General features: G+C 41.8%; 1 protein-coding gene across 2 annotated transcripts in view; it reads left to right on the forward strand.

Annotated features, from left to right (window-relative positions):
• GUCY1A2 (guanylate cyclase 1 soluble subunit alpha 2) overlaps positions 1-18267 on the forward strand; it is a 311943-nt gene that overhangs the window by 263613 nt on the left and 30063 nt on the right. For both annotated transcript variants that reach the window (XM_073583022.1, XM_073583023.1), the window contains one exon: positions 15849-16003. In XM_073583022.1, the coding sequence (XP_073439123.1) occupies positions 15849-16003 (155 nt within the window). The remainder of the gene's footprint in view (positions 1-15848; positions 16004-18267) is intronic.

Genomic DNA, 18267 nt, shown 5'->3' on the forward strand with positions numbered 1-18267 from the left:
GAGAGGGAACTCATGATGGAGAGAGGAGACATTGCGCTCGACGTGACGACGGATAAAAGTATAGGGCACAATTCGTTGCAGCAGCCAATGGAGCTTTTGGAATAGGTAAGGCCGAATGGTGGGGAGGAGAAGGCCACCGGTCCTTTTTCCAGCAGACCAGAGACTGAGTTAGAGCCAAAGGTCAAACCCCTTATCACGGCTTGGTTTGCAGCCTATGGAAGGGCCAAGCGACTGGAAGTCTTAAAGGCCAGATGCCATGAGTTTTTCACCAACCCTCACAAGCAGCCCTTACCCTGAGATAGCACTCTTTCCCACCAAGGAGCGGTGGATTGTGGACATGATCTGGGGCAAGAAGAAAAGGGAGTAAAGGGTGCAATCTCAGTTAGATGATCCTGAGGGTGAAGATCTCGCTCGGCAAATTTTGTAGAAAATGGCCTGTTTTTCAACTGGGAGAGAGGATACAGCTTCCTAGAGGAGGAGCACGCGTAGCATATGGTGTAAATGAATTTTCGTTCATTTTAGCAGAGTCCCTTTTCCTCTTGTTCACAGAGCGTGCAGGCAAGGGAATGGGTGCAGTTCTTTAAAGAAGACTGCCCAGAGGGGTGGTTTGTGGTGGCTGTCTCCGGAGTGCAGATGGGACAGGAGACTGGAGGACAGTCAGCAGCCGCGCAGCCCCAAATGGAGAGCCCTTCTCAAGAGCCCTTATACCCTCAAGCTTGGTGGTTCCACTGAGGAGTTAGAGACCGCATTTGATGTGCCCACAAGACTACCAGTTGCAGTGGCCAACCCAGCTGCTGTCTGCATGACTCAGGGCATTCATTGGGCGAATTATGTGCAGGTGGCCAGATCAAGAAAACAAACCTCGGTCTGAGTGAGGTCGGAGGAAAATTAGTGAAGAGAAAAGAAAAAGGAGTCTGAAGCTGGATGAGCCCTCATCATGCACATTACACTCCCGATGACTGGGACAATTCAAAGCTCCTGAAGAGTTACTGCCCAGCGGGTCTGTGATCTACGTGCCCCAAACTCCATCACACTGATAGACATAGATGGCTAAACTTTTTGTTCTCCCCAGTTATGTTGCTCTCATTGCACTCCCAACTGCTGGATTGAGAGGTGTTGCAGTGACTGGAGAGTCCTACACACTCAGTTAAGGACTGAGCCCAATCCAGCATGGGTGTTGACCCTAAAAGACTATGTTCCTATTTCATGGACAGGTGTTAGTTAGTGGACTGTGTCCCCATTATAAGAACTGATGAAAGGACCGTGGACTGTGCCCTGAACTTACGGGCTGCATGTAAAGAGATAGACTGCCAGGTCATTGGTTTCAGGGCAACTGTCAAGGAGAGCAAAGGACTGATGTCGGGTTAAAAAGGACTCGGATCATTGCAGTTCCGGGATTCATAACTAGCTGCAGCAGGAGCAAGAGCACAGGAAGCAGGAAGAATTGTTATTGGATACAACCTTCTTTTCCTCTTAAGTCTAAAGCACAGTACACTTTCATGCTCTCCGTTTCTTCAGCGTGAACTATCCCTCCGCTTACTTTCTCCTTTAGCCTCTGGGATTTCCCGCCCGGCTTTGCAGTACTCATGAGATTTGTTATGTCCCTTTCACACAGTTCTACATCCAACTTCCATGTATTGGCTCCGGACATTACAGGAATGTCCGCAAGGAATTTCCAACTATACCATACTGCCAGAACATTAGGTATTTCTCATGCCTCCAGCCAACTGCCCTTGAACTTCAGCTATTTTTCTGTCCATCACTATCTGATATAAATAAGGAAATACTTTCAGTTTTGTCTGACTTTGCCCCCTTCCATGTCGGGCAGCTCACAATCGTATTAACTGTATCCTATCCTGTATGCTTACCAATATGCTCACCACCGCATATCTTCATTCCGAATCCTAACCTAACTCCTAAGCCCTATACTAAACTTTGTGTCCTTAATCTAATGCTATATTTTCCCTATGCACTGCACATTACTCATATTGTTTACATTACCAGAATCACATAAAGTAGTGCCCATAAGATTCTATGCAATTCTATATTTTACATAACTTATAAAAAAACAATAAAACCACATGCCATAACACACATTTTGCCATCACTGTCTTCAGAAGGAAAAGTATATGACAATCTCTGCCACACCCTTACATACTGTGTATTGGAACATGCTTTAGAAGCCACGGTGCTGTATTCCACTTGATAATAGGTAGAGTTAGGGTTAATGTTTGGGACTAGCCCAGAGTAGGAGTGGTTAAGTTGAAGGGACAGAGAAAGTTTCATGTTAGAGAGACAGACAGCACCCAGTGTGCACCAGAAGCAGACCTATGGTCTGAACAGTAAGCAGAGCCGCACAACGTGGGTGTTCCTGACAGAAATGGAGACCAAGACAATGAATAGCAAGATCCAGAGTAGAGGAAGGAAAGTGACTGAAGGATAGAGTGATGCACCGGAAACGGGACAGGATGCATAGCAGTACAGCCCTGAGTTTAGAACTCAGAGAGGTAACGGATAAGGACATAACAGGGAATGTGAGACAAAGAGAGTGCCCTGGGCGAGAGTTCCAAGGCATCAATATGCAGAGAAGCTAAGTATCAGTCATGTGGCACACTTGTTCCCCTAAGAGGAAATAAAGAACACGGAATAGCGGGTTGACGTGTAGGACTCTCAAATACTGGACTGTAGTTCTGAGCTGGGTTGTGGTGAAGACAGAGAAACTTGAGGCAGAAACAAGTCAGCTTAGAACAAGTAGGGAGACTGTGTGAAGATGCTCTGTATTGTAAAGGAAATGTTTGTGAAGATACAGTATGTACCCTCTATCTATTGTGCATAGTTTATCTACACCAGCAAGCTAGAAAAATACCAGAAATAAAACTAATCTACTTTATTCAAAATTAGATTTAAAAAGGACTAAGTCCATTCATAAAAAATGTACATGTACAAAAAGACAAACACTTACAAGAAAAAACCGCTCTGTCAGATGCGGTAAGACCAAACTTTTAAACACCTTACCGGTATACCCTTAGTGTCGTTATCCAACTATACATAGACACCCCCTCAGAGTATCCGCTTAGTGTAAATTTCTTTTAAGAAATCACACTCTCATGGTGCTAGAAAAATGTCTTTTACAGATCCATTGTTCTTTATGTGCCACTTCTGTGTAACATACATAATCATCACTAACAATGATCCTGGACAAATTTCGTAGTAACAGCCTTATTTCAATGATCACCTAAAAATAAAGAATGGCATAATATACAGTCTGTAATTATAAAACCAGGATGTGAACCTAGACATTCCTCTTTAGATCATGCAGTTCACCACCTTTACAGATTTTTTATGTCATCTAATATATCATGGAAAGATCTCACCCAAATCTTAACATTCATGGGTTCCTCCATGTGACGCTCCCTTCTCCCTACGCGTTTCACCAATCAGATCATCAGGGGAGTACTGAGTACAGCGTTATGCCTACATGAGAAAAATGCCATCACTGGGCTGTTCATTTATCCGCTTTTTATAGCATGCACTCTTCAGTGTGTTCCCGCCTCATAAAGATGGGCGGGTGTATGCCCGTGACCACTTCCTGTTTCTGTGTCACTATAGTGACAGGCCCGTTAACCATATATTCCTTCACATCACTTACTCACTTACTCACATAGCGTATTAGTGGTATGCGATTACATCGACCTCCATTTAAAACACATGATCGTGCGCACTCTTTTCGGGTTGCCTAGTAACGCACTGACGTCACCTTTCTTTAGCACATGCGCATTCTTCTTTATCACGTCCAACCCTCTTTCTTACGTCACGGCACCTATTCACTTCCATCATTATATCAACATCAGGGGAATTACCGCGCCTGCGCACTCCCAAACATAGCCGCTTCTTTGCAGGCTTTAACTTCTTAATGCACGCAAGTCCCTTACCGCGCCTGCGCACTCCATAAACAGCCGCTTCTTTGCAAGCTATAATTAATAAATGCACAAAAGTCCCTCCTATCACAGGATTATCTTGTGGGAGCACTTATAAATTTATATACCCTTAACATGCACATCTATTAACAGTTCTTTCTCATCTGTCAAATGAATGAGATTAGTATTATTTTACAAAACGATGATGCATAGGGGCTTTAGTGTTTTTTAGCCGATCAATATCAATCTATACCCACATATAGTTATGATTGATATCTACCGCCATCAGATAATGAATGGCATATAAATACTTCACATTGTAGTCACCAATTATAACTCAAATACTCACTATCCAATCCTCAAATATACATGTGGGCATAAATCTTACCCTTGTACAGGAATAGGTTTCACAGTCATTTTGGGCATATTTCACTATTTACTATCCAGTTTTGGGACTTTTAGGATACTGAAAATATTAAACTCCATTAAATGACCCCTAAAAAATCCTCTCAACTATCCCGAGCGATCACTCAAGACAATGTACAGTACTTGACTCAGACTCGATACATCTACCTTCCAGAAGAGACTTCTTATCTTCTTTTTATCCTATTCTATTTTAATTCCTAAGGTTTTACCTCAGTGTTTAGACAAACAAAAAAAAAAAAAAAAGGGGGGGAAAATAACCCATTAGAGAAGTATAACTCCTTTGGATTCCCTCCTGAGTAACCACACTACCCTTTAACCCCTATACAGGGATCTGGTTTTACGTGGGGCACAATGGAGCTTGTCCTCCGGGGCTCACATCTCATTGCATATGGGTTAGTAAATTACAAAAAAGCCGTAAAAGATAGTTGGTCATTCAGGCCTGTTGGTTGGAGTGTTCTCAGCCAGAAAATCCATCTACATTCCCTTTGGAGGATCGCTTTGTCCCAATCTCCCCCTCTATGGGGGTAAGGAACTTTCTCGATCCCAACAAATTTAATTTTGCTATGATCACCCTGATGTATCCTATTGATGTGGTTTGCTATAGCTGTATCTCTTTGGTTCACCACATCACCAACATGTACGCGTATTCTCTTCCTGAATTCCCTTCTTGTTTTCCCTATATATTCAATCCCACATATGCACGTTGCCTTATAAATCACTCCAGTAGTTCGACAATTTATAAACTGTCTGATGGTATAAACTTTCTTGTTGTTCGTACTCCTAAAGGTTTTCCCTTGTGTTACTGACTGACATGCAATACAGTTACCGCACCTATAGCAGCCTTTTACCTCTCCTTCTAGCCAGGTACGTGCTTGAGTCTCTCTAAAGTGACTGTGCATTAGTCTATCTTTTATAGATTTGTTCTTTTTGTATGTTACTTGTGGTTTAGAACCTAAAATTTTCTCTATATCCATATCCATTTTGAGAATTGGCCAGTGTCTTTCTAAAATTTCTTTAAATTTTACTGATCCATTCGAAAACCTAGTAATGAAACGTGTGACCTCTTTATCTTCTTTTCTTTCTACTTTCCTTAATAGTTCTTTACGATCTCTTTTTATAGATTCCTCATAAGCGGCCCTTAAAACATGATCTGGGTATCCTCTCTCCTGAAACCTTTCCCTCATATCATCAGCTTGTTCTTTAAATTTCTGAGGGTTCGAGCAATTACGGCGTAACCTCAAATATTGTCCTTTGGGTATCCCTCTTTTTTGTGGAAGGGGGTGACTACTCTCCCATCTTAAAAGTGAGTTAGTAGCTGTTGGTTTCCTATAATTGCTCGTTTCTAAAGTTCCATCAATTCCCTTTTTGACGAGCACATCTAAAAATCTCATTTCTGATGCATGTACCTCGTACGTAAATCTCAGGCCTAAATCATTGCAATTGAGGTCATTAACAAAGGAGATAAACTCAGATTCTGTATTTTTCCAAATCACGAAAATATCATCAATATAGCGTAGCCATAGGGCTACGCTATCATGTCGAGAATTCGTGTCATTAAACACAATTTTTTCCTCCCACCAGCCCAGGAGCAAATTTGCATAAGTGGGCGCACAAGGGCAACCCATTGCAGTGCCCCTGAGCTGGTGGAAGTACTTATTCCCAAAGAGAAAGACATTATTTGTAAGGCAGAATTTCAAAGCCTTTAAAACAAAATCATTATGTTTCACAAAGAAACAGAGGGCCAGAGGTAATTAACCTGTCCCAACGCCCCCTAACTGAAACTGAGATGTGTGTACTTAGTAAAGGCCTGTCGTTTGTACCAACATCAGACATAGACATTTTTGAAACTGTAAAAGATCTACATCTGTTCGCCCGTAAGCTAAAATGGAAAAAGCATTTCTCTAAACAAGATCAGAGGTTTTCACAAGAGTTGGGTATTTCTGAAGAGTTATTACAAGATGTACGGTTTCTGTTTCACTTGGGGGATGTTGATCCTAACCTTAAAGGTGAGGGTCCATTTACAGATCTAAAGAAAAAGAGTACGGGTATGCCCCCTCCCACAGGTGATGTCAACTCAATTGATATTTTTGTTAATCTTGTGACAAATGATTTGATGAAATCAGGAGATCTTTTAAATTCAAGGTCATATAACTTAGGGAAAGAAGAGATGGAAAGTCTAAAGAGACTTGAAAATGACAGCAGTATTACTATTAAAAGCTCCGACAAAGGAGGGAATATAGTTGTCATGGATACATCTAATTATAAGAACATGTGCCTTTCTATATTAGAGGATAAGTTGAGTTATGAGAAGCTATCATCAAACCCTGTAGTGAGCCTATCTGACGCTCTTAAGACACTAGTCAATGAAGGCCTGGACTCTGAGGTTATTGACAAAAAAGAAAAAGATTTCTTGATTCCCTTGCATCCTACTATGGCGACGTTTTATTGTCTCCCGAAAATCCATAAGGGTATGACCCCTCTGAAAGGTCGACCTATAGTGGCAGGTATCAATAGTGTGACTCAGAATTTGGGAATGTATATAGATCGGATTCTAAGACCATTTGTAATGAATTTGAGCTCGTATATTAGAGATACAGGCGATCTTCTATGTAAACTAGATGGCATATACCTTGAGAAAGACATGATTTTTGGGAGTATAGATGTGGAGGCTTTGTACTCCTCGATACCCCATAAAAAAGGCCTGATGGCCGTGGAATACTATCTTAAGTCCCGAGGACGTTTCTTTGTGAAACATAATGATTTTGTTTTAAAGGCTTTGAAATTCTGCCTTACAAATAATGTCTTTCTCTTTGGGAATAAGTACTTCCACCAGCTCAGGGGCACTGCAATGGGTTGCCCTTGTGCGCCCACTTATGCAAATTTGCTCCTGGGCTGGTGGGAGGAAAAAATTGTGTTTAATGACACGAATTCTCGACATGATAGCGTAGCCCTATGGCTACGCTATATTGATGATATTTTCGTGATTTGGAAAAATACAGAATCTGAGTTTATCTCCTTTGTTAATGACCTCAATTGCAATGATTTAGGCCTGAGATTTACGTGCTCGTCAAAAAGGGAATTGATGGAACTTTAGAAACGAGCAATTATAGGAAACCAACAGCTACTAACTCACTTTTAAGATGGGAGAGTAGTCACCCCCTTCCACAAAAAAGAGGGATACCCAAAGGACAATATTTGAGGTTACGCCGTAATTGCTCGAACCCTCAGAAATTTAAAGAACAAGCTGATGATATGAGGGAAAGGTTTCAGGAGAGAGGATACCCAGATCATGTTTTAAGGGCCGCTTATGAGGAATCTATAAAAAGAGATCGTAAAGAACTATTAAGGAAAGTAGAAAGAAAAGAAGATAAAGAGGTCACACGTTTCATTACTAGGTTTTCGAATGGATCAGTAAAATTTAAAGAAATTTTAGAAAGACACTGGCCAATTCTCAAAATGGATATGGATATAGAGAAAATTTTAGGTTCTAAACCACAAGTAACATACAAAAAGAACAAATCTATAAAAGATAGACTAATGCACAGTCACTTTAGAGAGACTCAAGCACGTACCTGGCTAGAAGGAGAGGTAAAAGGCTGCTATAGGTGCGGTAACTGTATTGCATGTCAGTCAGTAACACAAGGGAAAACCTTTAGGAGTACGAACAACAAGAAAGTTTATACCATCAGACAGTTTATAAATTGTCGAACTACTGGAGTGATTTATAAGGCAACGTGCATATGTGGGATTGAATATATAGGGAAAACATGAAGGGAATTCAGGAAGAGAATACGCGAACATGTTGGTGATGTGGTGAACCAAAGAGATACAGCTATAGCAAACCACATCAATAGGATACATCAGGGTGATCATAGCAAAATTAAATTTGTTGGGATCGAGAAAGTTCCTTACCCCCATAGAGGGGGAGATTGGGACAAAGCGATCCTCCAAAGGGAATGTAGATGGATTTTCTGGCTGAGAACACTCCAACCAACAGGCCTGAATGACCAACTATCTTTTACGGCTTTTTTGTAATTTACTAACCCATATGCAATGAGATGTGAGCCCCGGAGGACAAGCTCCATTGTGCCCCACGTAAAACCAGATCCCTGTATAGGGGTTAAAGGGTAGTGTGGTTACTCAGGAGGGAATCCAAAGGAGTTATACTTCTCTAATGGGTTATTTTCCCCCCCTTTTTTTTTTTTTGTTTGTCTAAACACTGAGGTAAAACCTTAGGAATTAAAATAGAATAGGATAAAAAGAAGATAAGAAGTCTCTTCTGGAAGGTAGATGTATCGAGTCTGAGTCAAGTACTGTACATTGTCTTGAGTGATCGCTCGGGATAGTTGAGAGGATTTTTTAGGGGTCATTTAATGGAGTTTAATATTTTCAGTATCCTAAAAGTCCCAAAACTGGATAGTAAATATTGAAATATGCCCAAAATGACTGTGAAATCTATTCCTGTATAAGGGTAAGATTTATGCCCACATGTATATCTGAGGATTGGATAGTGAGCATTTCAGTTATAATTGGTGACTACAATGTGAAGTATTTATATGCCACTCATTATCTGATGGCGGTAGATATCAATCATAACTATATGTGGGTATAGATTGATATTGATCGGCTAAAAAACACTAAAGCCCCTATGCATCATCGTTTTGTAAAATAATACTAATCTCATTCATTTGACAGATGAGAAAGAACTGTTAATAGATGTGCATGTTAAGGGTATATAAATTTATAAGTGCTCCCACAAGATAATCCTGTGATAGGAGGGACTTTTGTGCATTTATTAATTATAGCTTGCAAAGAAGCGGCTGTTTATGGAGTGCGCAGGCGCGGTAAGGGACTTGCGTGCATTAAGAAGTTAAAGCCTGCAAAGAAGCGGCTATGTTTGGGAGTGCGCAGGCGCGGTAATTCCCCTGATGTTGATATAATGATGGAAGTGAATAGGTGCCGTGACGTAAGAAAGAGGGTTGGACGTGATAAAGAAGAATGCGCATGTGCTAAAGAAAGGTGACGTCAGTGCGTTACTAGGCAACCCGAAAAGAGTGCGCACGATCATGTGTTTTAAATGGAGGTCGATGTAATCGCATACCACTAATACGCTATGTGAGTAAGTGAGTAAGTGATGTGAAGGAATATATGGTTAACGGGCCTGTCACTATAGTGACACAGAAACAGGAAGTGGTCACGGGCATACACCCGCCCATCTTTATGAGGCGGGAACACACTGAAGAGTGCATGCTATAAAAAGCGGATAAATGAACAGCCCAGTGATGGCATTTTTCTCATGTAGGCATAACGCTGTACTCAGTACTCCCCTGATGATCTGATTGGTGAAACGCGTAGGGAGAAGGGAGCGTCACATGGAGGAACCCATGAATGTTAAGATTTGGGTGAGATCTTTCCATGATATATTAGATGACATAAAAAATCTGTAAAGGTGGTGAACTGCATGATCTAAAGAGGAATGTCTAGGTTCACATCCTGGTTTTATAATTACAGACTGTATATTATGCCATTCTTTATTTTTAGGTGATCATTGAAATAAGGCTGTTACTACGAAATTTGTCCAGGATCATTGTTAGTGATGATTATGTATGTTACACAGAAGTGGCACATAAAGAACAATGGATCTGTAAAAGACATTTTTCTAGCACCATGAGAGTGTGATTTCTTAAAAGAAATTTACACTAAGCGGATACCCTGAGGGGGTGTCTATGTATAGTTGGATAACGACACTAAGGGTATACCGGTAAGGTGTTTAAAAGTTTGGTCTTACCGCATCTGACAGAGCGGTTTTTTCTTGTAAGTGTTTGTCTTTTTGTACATGTACATTTTTTATGAATGGACTTAGTCCTTTTTAAATCTAATTTTGAATAAAGTAGATTAGTTTTATTTCTGGTATTTTTCTAGCTTGCTGGTGTAGATTTAGTTTTCTAGCTAGTAGATCACTCGCTGTTAACTCTATTGTGCATAGTTCCCACCAAGTTAATCTATATATATAATTGCCAGTTGGGACTTCCGGCCGCTATCCCCAAATCCCATAAGGCACCGCGGCAGTGTCACTTGCGCAGGCGCAGTTCGTGGCCACAGTAACAGCCGCGTCATTACTACGCATGTGTGGGAATAGCGGTGATGTGTTTGTCACTGCGCCTGCGCAAGTGACATACACATCACCACTATTCCCATGCATGCGTAGTAACAGCCACAACTGTGTACTCTACCCACTCTACCCGCGCATGCGCGGCAACAACGTGGCTATTACTGCGCACTCCCGATACAATAGCATTGGGCCTATTTCTAGTATTAAATAATAGACTGTTTATTTTCAAGTGATGGCCTCCATTATTGAACTTTACACCATGTGGTCCTGCCCAGCTGAAGTCACCAGCACCATGGGACCTGCAAGGGCGTAACGACCCCATAGACAAATCCCACACACCCAGCCAGGACCCCCATCTTTATGTAGCGTGTCGGGGCTCGAAAGATGAGTACCTCACCCATGGCTACCGCCCCGAGCCATGTAACTATCTGACACAGTGATATTCACCCTGGAACCCCTGCTCCAGTTTTGCATACATTTGGCAGACTGTTTAGTGAAAAAAGCCTCCAATCCTGCAATCAGTTATACAAGCAAACAATAACAAGTAGTTAAAGGTATCTACTATATAAATGTCTAATTCTGTCTGTCTGTAACGGAAATCCCGCCTCGCTAATTGACCAATCAGCAACAGTCGCTTAGTTGTTGCGGCAACACGGCCGCATCGCTTATTTACAGGCACATTACAGCCGTTAAAGGCATCACTGCTGTGTCTAGCCGCTCATCTCCCGGCTGTGGAAGTATCCTGACCGGCGCTAGCGATCTCGCTCAGTGTGACACGCAGCAGCGACCAGGCCCCCGCTGTGAGATTACCGATCGTGGTTGATTGTCCTGGACCATCTTTTGAACATCAGTCTCCCGCTGGCCAGCATGCATCGGTGTGTTTGACAGGGACAACGATGAACGACCTAATCTAATCTCACCAGCGACCACGTAGCGACGCACCAGCGATCCCTACTAGGTCGGATCGTTATCAAGTGTCGCCAAGTGTGACGGTATCCTCACAAGTGCAGATATATTGAACGAAGCCGCGTTGCTGATTGGTCGCGGCCGGCCAGGCACGAGCAATCAGTGACGCGGCTTTGTTCAATATATCTGCACGTGTGAGGATACCGTCACACTTGGCAAATAAACTACATACATATTCTAGAATACCTGATGCGTTAGAATCGGGCCACCATCTAGTGAAAATAATAAGCATTAATAGGCCTTGAACTCCTTTTTTCAACTCTTGTTTTTCAAATCTACATGTCCTAAGGCCATATTCTTACCAAGTCTCAGAGTTCTCTGGTTTAATAAAAGCACCTAAGAATGGTTTACTCCCCACCCCTCTTTATAAGGCAAACAGTTGCTTGACTATTTTCGTCAGTTCAATAGAGCAGAGGCAGAAAATGTACACCTCTGGTCTATTGTGGACAGGGCTACAGACTGGGCTCACATGCCAATGATGCAACTTGTGCAACAGCACTGGTTGTCAAGAAGTAAGGGGGCCACTGCCAAAACTGGTGGGATTGTGCATTATGATGAGCTATTAAACTTCAAAGGGCCCATATTTTGTTCTTGAACCATTGCCCTCTTCTGTCTGTGTCCGCTCCTAGCTACAGAGCTCCGTTCTTGGGATCTCTCTGGGCCCTGGTGATCAGACTCCCAGAAATCTGCAAATCATCTAACCTTATGGTTAGGGAATAACTTGATGTTTGGGAATAACCCTTTGAATAGGACTAGTGATGAGCGAGTATTCTCGTTGTTCAGGTGTCCTCCGAAGTATTTTGGCGTGCTCGGAGATTTAGTTTTCGTCGCCTCAGCTGTATGATTTGCGGCTGCTGGACAGCCTGAATGCATGTGAGGAATGCCTGTTTGTTAGGGAATCTCCACATGTATCTGTCCAGCAGTTGCAAATCATGCAGCTGAGGCGATGAAAACTAAATATCTAAGCACGCCAAAATACTCAGAGGACACCTGAGCAACGAGAATACTCGCTCATCACTAAATAGGAGGACCTGTCGCCAGGTCAAAAGTGGCCAATTTTTGCTGTTATTTTATTCCCACCCATTATTTCCTTTTTTTTTAAACCACCACATGGGTTCAGTTTTAAGCCCTTCTATTAAGTGGGTATTTTTATGGGTTCTCTGGGGGTCTGCCCCATAAGTAGCATTAAAAAAAATTGTTTTATTCTGGTCTGGAGACACGTCCTCTTTACATCTAAACTAATTGTGTTGTAAGTCCCTATTATGGCACTATATGAGGTTCCTAATTTTTTTTTGCTTTTTTTTTTTTTAGAAAATGTCAACATTTTTATACAACATATTGCAAATAACGGGAATGTTTCTTTTCCCAAATATGTTTTGCAGTTAGAAGTTGTGATGCCTCGCCTGCCCTAGCTGGCCAGCCGCCAGTGACATTTTCTAAAGATGAAATGCAATTGGCACGGCCGCCCGCTGCAGGGATTGGCATTGTATCATTAGCGGAGAGGATCTCACGTAACGCTTCCTGCCTTTATGTGAAAGTATTCATTATTAGCATCGCACCATTCTAAGGGGAAAGTGTGTCCTGTCTTATGAACAGCAGATGTTTTGTATGAATTTAGAAGAAAGTTTTAAATGTCACCTTGAAATCGAATGTTACTAAGCAACAATCCTACTCTTCAATGTTCCGCTCATGTCAAGCCGCCGCATGCAAATCCATGTACGCCGCTCTTTATATAACCTAAAAATGACTTTCATCTGGAGACTAATCTAAAGATGGAACTATTTGTAGAACAATAGGTCTCGTTCATCAAAAGCGTCGAGCGGAAAAAAATGCTGGCCTTATTCCTCATGGCAACCAATCAGAGCACAGCTTTTATTCTTAAAAGGGTTGTCCAGGAAAATTAATAATGTCTGCTCTTTTTTTTAGAAATAGTGCCACATCTGTCCATGTCTGGTATTGCAGCTGTAATGCAAGGCATCACCCATAGAAAGTCGTTAAAAAAACCTTAATTTTGGAGATGACTGATCCCTAATGGAAAGAATTTGTTCCACCCCTGACCAAAAAAAAAGGATTCTGGGAAATAGGGACTTTTAGGATTTGAATCCCACAAATCCAGCAAAAATATGGCTCGGGAAGGGGTTTATTTAAAAAACTATATGGGTCTATATCGGACCCATATCTTGTGGTCTACCGTGCCGATCTTGGTTCTTCCATCGCTGAGGTCTACTGGATAAGGTGGGAGGCGCTGATGTGCTTCATTGACATCTATTACATGAGTCGCTGCCAACATGAACACAATTGCCTCAGCGTAAAAAAAAAACAAAGACCCACATGGAAAACCGGGAGCTGCAGAGGTGTAAGAAGTCAGGTCAGGGCTTAATACAGGTGAATACAATGTATTCTTTATTATGCTTTGGGATTTGGAGAGACTCGGAGCGTATTAAAAGTCTTTTCATGGCTTTCGGGGCAGTGCCATTTCCAGACAGTTTTATTAGGATTAAACTGAGTCAGTGACTGGAGTACATATCTGCCATAATTTACTCATGTGGCATCAATTTTGATTAATCTGCTTTGCCATGACCAAGCTCTGCACATTTTGGCGCAGATGCCTGCTGCTAGCGTAACAACACAAAATGTTTCCTCAACTTTGAGTTGCACAAAAATGTGGTGACATTTTCAAGTGTATGACTCTAGAAAACAGGCAAAAACACCTTGATGAATCCGACCTCTACTGTATTAAAAAAAAAACAGTAATATACAGTGGCTCCTTCCTTGGCATTTTTCTGCTTTGCTACCGCACAGCCTAGAATTTCACTGTTTTTTTTTGGAGGGTTTGCATCAGAACATGTCTACAACTGTGAACATTTGGTTTTCTTTTATTTTTGTGAAGCAAACAACAAATCGGACCCCCTAAAGTCAGTAATTTGTAGAGCCTCCTTTTTCAGCAATTACAGCTGCAAGACACTTTGGATGAGTGTCGATGAGCTTTCCACATCTTGCCACTGGAATTTTTGCCCATTCCTCAAGGAAAAACTGCTCCAGCTCCTTCAAATTAGATGGATTCCTCTGGTGAACAGCAATCTTCAAGTCTGAGCAAAGACTCTAATCAATTGGATTAAGGTCTGGGCTTTGACTACGTCACTCTAAAATATTTAGACTTTTCCCCTTACACCATTAGAGTGTTACTTTAGCAGTAAGCTTTGGGTCATTGTCTCGAAGGAAGGTGAACCTCCATCTCAGTCCCAAATAACTAACAGACTGACATAGGTTTTGCTCAAGAATATCCCTGTATTGTGCATCATCCATCTTTCCCTTGACATGGACCATTTTGCCTGTTCCTGCTTCTGTAAAACCTCCCCACAGCATGATGCTGCACCCACCATATTTCACTGTGGGAATGGTGTTCTTGTGATGATGGGCTGTGTTGGTTTACACCAGATATAGCATTTACCTTGGTGGCCAGAAAGTTCTATTTTGGTCTCATCTGACTACAGCACCTTCCTCCATACATTTGGGATGTCTCCCACATGAATTTTGGGAAACTCCAAACAAGCATTGCAATTTTTGTGTGTAAGTAAAGGCTTCTTTTTGCCGACTCTTCCATAAAGGCCACCTCTATGGAGTGTATGACTTATTATGGTTGTATGGACAGATACTCCAGTCTCTGCTTCGGAACTCTGCAGCTCCTTCAGGGTTACCTTTGGTCTCTGTGCTGCCTCTCTGATTAATGCCCTCATTGCCCGGGCTGTGACTTTTGGCGGACAGCACTCTCTTGGCAGGATTTGTGTGGTACCCATGTTCTTTACATTTTTTGATAATGGATTTAATGATGCTTCAGGGAATCATCACAGATTGGGATATTATTTTATAATCAAAACCTGACTAGTTCTTCTTAACAGCTTTGTCCCTGACTTGTTTGGAGATCTCCCTGGTCTTCATGGTGTCTGGTTAGTGGTGCCTCTTGTTAATGGTGTTGCAGCCTCTGTGGATTTCCTCTCACTAAGCATGTGACTTATGAAGGTAATTGCTTGTATCAGAAACTTTTAGGGGCTTCATAGAAAAATGGATGAATACATATGCACATGTCAATTTTTAATTATTTGATGCCTTAAATTTTATTTATGCCTGTATTTTTCTCACTTCATTTTACCAACTTAGACTATTCAGTGCTGATGCATAACACAAAAATCAGATAAAAAAATATTTAAGCACAGGTTGTAATGTAACAAAATAGGTAAAAAAAAGACTAGGGGGTGAATACTTTGCAAACCACTGAATATATATAAAAATAGCAATTATACTTTTTGGCACCATTTCTATATGACTTAACCTTTGTTGTATCTTTTTTACAAATTTTTTCATACATTATGCATGTATCGTTTCCATAGTGTGAGTATTGTGCTGACCATACTATTTTTTATTTGCAGATGAGAATAGGCATCCACTCCGGTTCGGTCTTTGCAGGTGTTGTTGGAGTCAGAATGCCTCGGTATTGTCTATTCGGAAACAACGTCACTTTGGCTAGCAAATTTGAATCAGGGAGTCATCCTCGACGAATTAATGTTAGTCCAACCACATACCAGTAAGTGCATGCTGCTAATATTCATGTTCTTAAAATTGTCAAATCTGATACTAGATACAGTATAATTGTAATCAAGATATGCATCATCCATCCATTAAATATGTACTCCAATGTCATACGAATTTCTTGTTATTAAAGGAAATCTATCAGCAGATTTTTGCAATTTAATCTGAGAGCAGCATAATGTAGGGCAAGGGACCCTGATTCCAAGGATGTATAACTTAGTTTAATGGGTGCAGCCTTTCTGTCACAGAATTTTTAAATATAGCATGAATCAGAGTTCAGGAAGCTTCCCTGCCCACTCCAGGTTTTCTGTATACATTGTCTATTCATCTATTCACAGTGAGCGGCTTATCAGAGGAGGGCTGCTCACGTGAGCCCTAGTCCTGGCAGTAATAATGTCCTGGTGATAAACCCTTCTTTGTAAGCAAACACCAGCACACAGCCTAATAAGTGACATATTATTGAAATCCGTGTTTCAGCCCCATCTCCCTGCTGTCTTCAGATTACATAGCAAAAACCTGCCAAATTCCCTGTAACCCACCCCCAGAAAAAAAAATCGAGTTTATCATTAGTGTACAGTGAGGTGCTATATAAAAGTTCAGTTTACTGAAATATGTGCAGTTGTATAAAACAATAAAAACATTACTGAAACTCATCAATAAAGGACTGAAAAGTCCTGGGAACAGTTGAAAAGCCTCAAGAGACCTGACACTTTCCCTGCCAGGTCTAATGACCAAGATGTTCAAAAACACTAAATAATGGAATTTTAAAGAAGTTGCCCACTACTTGGACAATTTCTCATATCTCTCGCTTGGCCCCCCATAAAATAATAAAGCCTATACTCACCTGCTGTGCTAGAGTTGTTCCCACGGTGTCGGCACTTGTTCTCCCAGGACTCCTGTGCTTTTGTGGCGCCGGTGCCCACTCAGCGCTGGGGTCACTCTCCCCGCCTTCTGTCGAATTGAGCAGGAAGTTTGAGTTCAGCTGCAGCCCAGATTTCCTGTCCATGTTTGATTTCTCTGAAGGCAGAGACAGTGGCGCCAGCACTGATTAGACTCCGACATCATGTGTCACAACAACCACACGCCATCCCCGATCGAAATAAAAAGCTATCAAATTGTGGAAGGTTAAAAAACATAATATGACTGAAAGTTGTTTTTTCTTCATTCTTCCTCCCACAAAATTGGAATCAGAAATTGCTATGTACCCCAAAGTGATACAAATAAAAACGTCTTTTTATCTCGAAAAAAACAAGCTCTCAAATGGCTGTGTTGACAGAGAATTAAAAAAATGTACAATTCTCGAATACAGTGATAAAAGTAACAATTTTGTTTTAAAACATAATTTTTAGTGTGCAAACATTTAGGCCCCAAATCATTATTTGTTTTTATTTTTTAACCCCTTAACGACTGCTGATACGCCTTTTAAAGGTGGCAGTTAAAGGTACTTATTCCTCCGCTCCACTTTTTAATGGCGCTGAGAAATAAGTGTATAGCATCCCACAGCGTCGGAAATTCTTCAGGGTCTCGGCTACCGAGGGTAGCCGAGACCCTGGAGAACATGATTCGGGTTGGTTTTTACTGACACCAGTGTTGCGATCACCGTTATTCGCGGAATAACAGCAAAAAAAGTCTGATTTCCCATGTAATATCTTTCTCCTCTTATTAGGGCTGGCGGAACGCACCAAATAATAAAATAATAGTAAGGTGTGTTCACAGTCCGGGGTCCACCGTGCAGGGGTGGTAAACTGCTGCTTAGTAATGGTGGAAGGAAGTATAAAGTAGTGTATCTTAGTCTGATAATGCAGTCTATACTAGTGCATGGCCGAACGGCCATGCAAACCTTTTATAGCAGCGTCCTTCCGGGACCTTCCTGACCTTTCTGATGGTCCAATCCGAGCTGGAGAAGGACCTGAGCATGTGACCTCCGATCTCCAATGAGAGATTGTCCCACGGGTATGCTCAGTGGACCGAAAGGAGGACTTAGTCCCTGGAGTGGCTCGCTGCTGACCTATAGCTGGACCAGAGGTGGCAGCAGCAACCAAACCCACAGAGCTGGTTTGAGCAGAGCACCGGGATCGACGAGTCTGCTGAGCAGGCTCCTCTGCGGCTGAAGGAGAATGGGAGACCGCCGAATGCAAGGCTCGGGATTCCTGCTGTGCAGCGGCAGGAACCCAACGCCTAACATCTCTGATGTGATCTAGCACATCAAATGAGAGAGAAATGGGGACCTCCGGTGTCCCTAGACCCTCCTGCTTCCTC

The sequence above is a fragment of the Dendrobates tinctorius genome, unplaced genomic scaffold, assembly GCF_039654945.1.
Source record: "Dendrobates tinctorius isolate UK_male_01 unplaced genomic scaffold, ASM3965494v1 ptg000075l, whole genome shotgun sequence".
Lineage (NCBI taxonomy): Eukaryota > Metazoa > Chordata > Amphibia > Anura > Dendrobatidae > Dendrobates > Dendrobates tinctorius.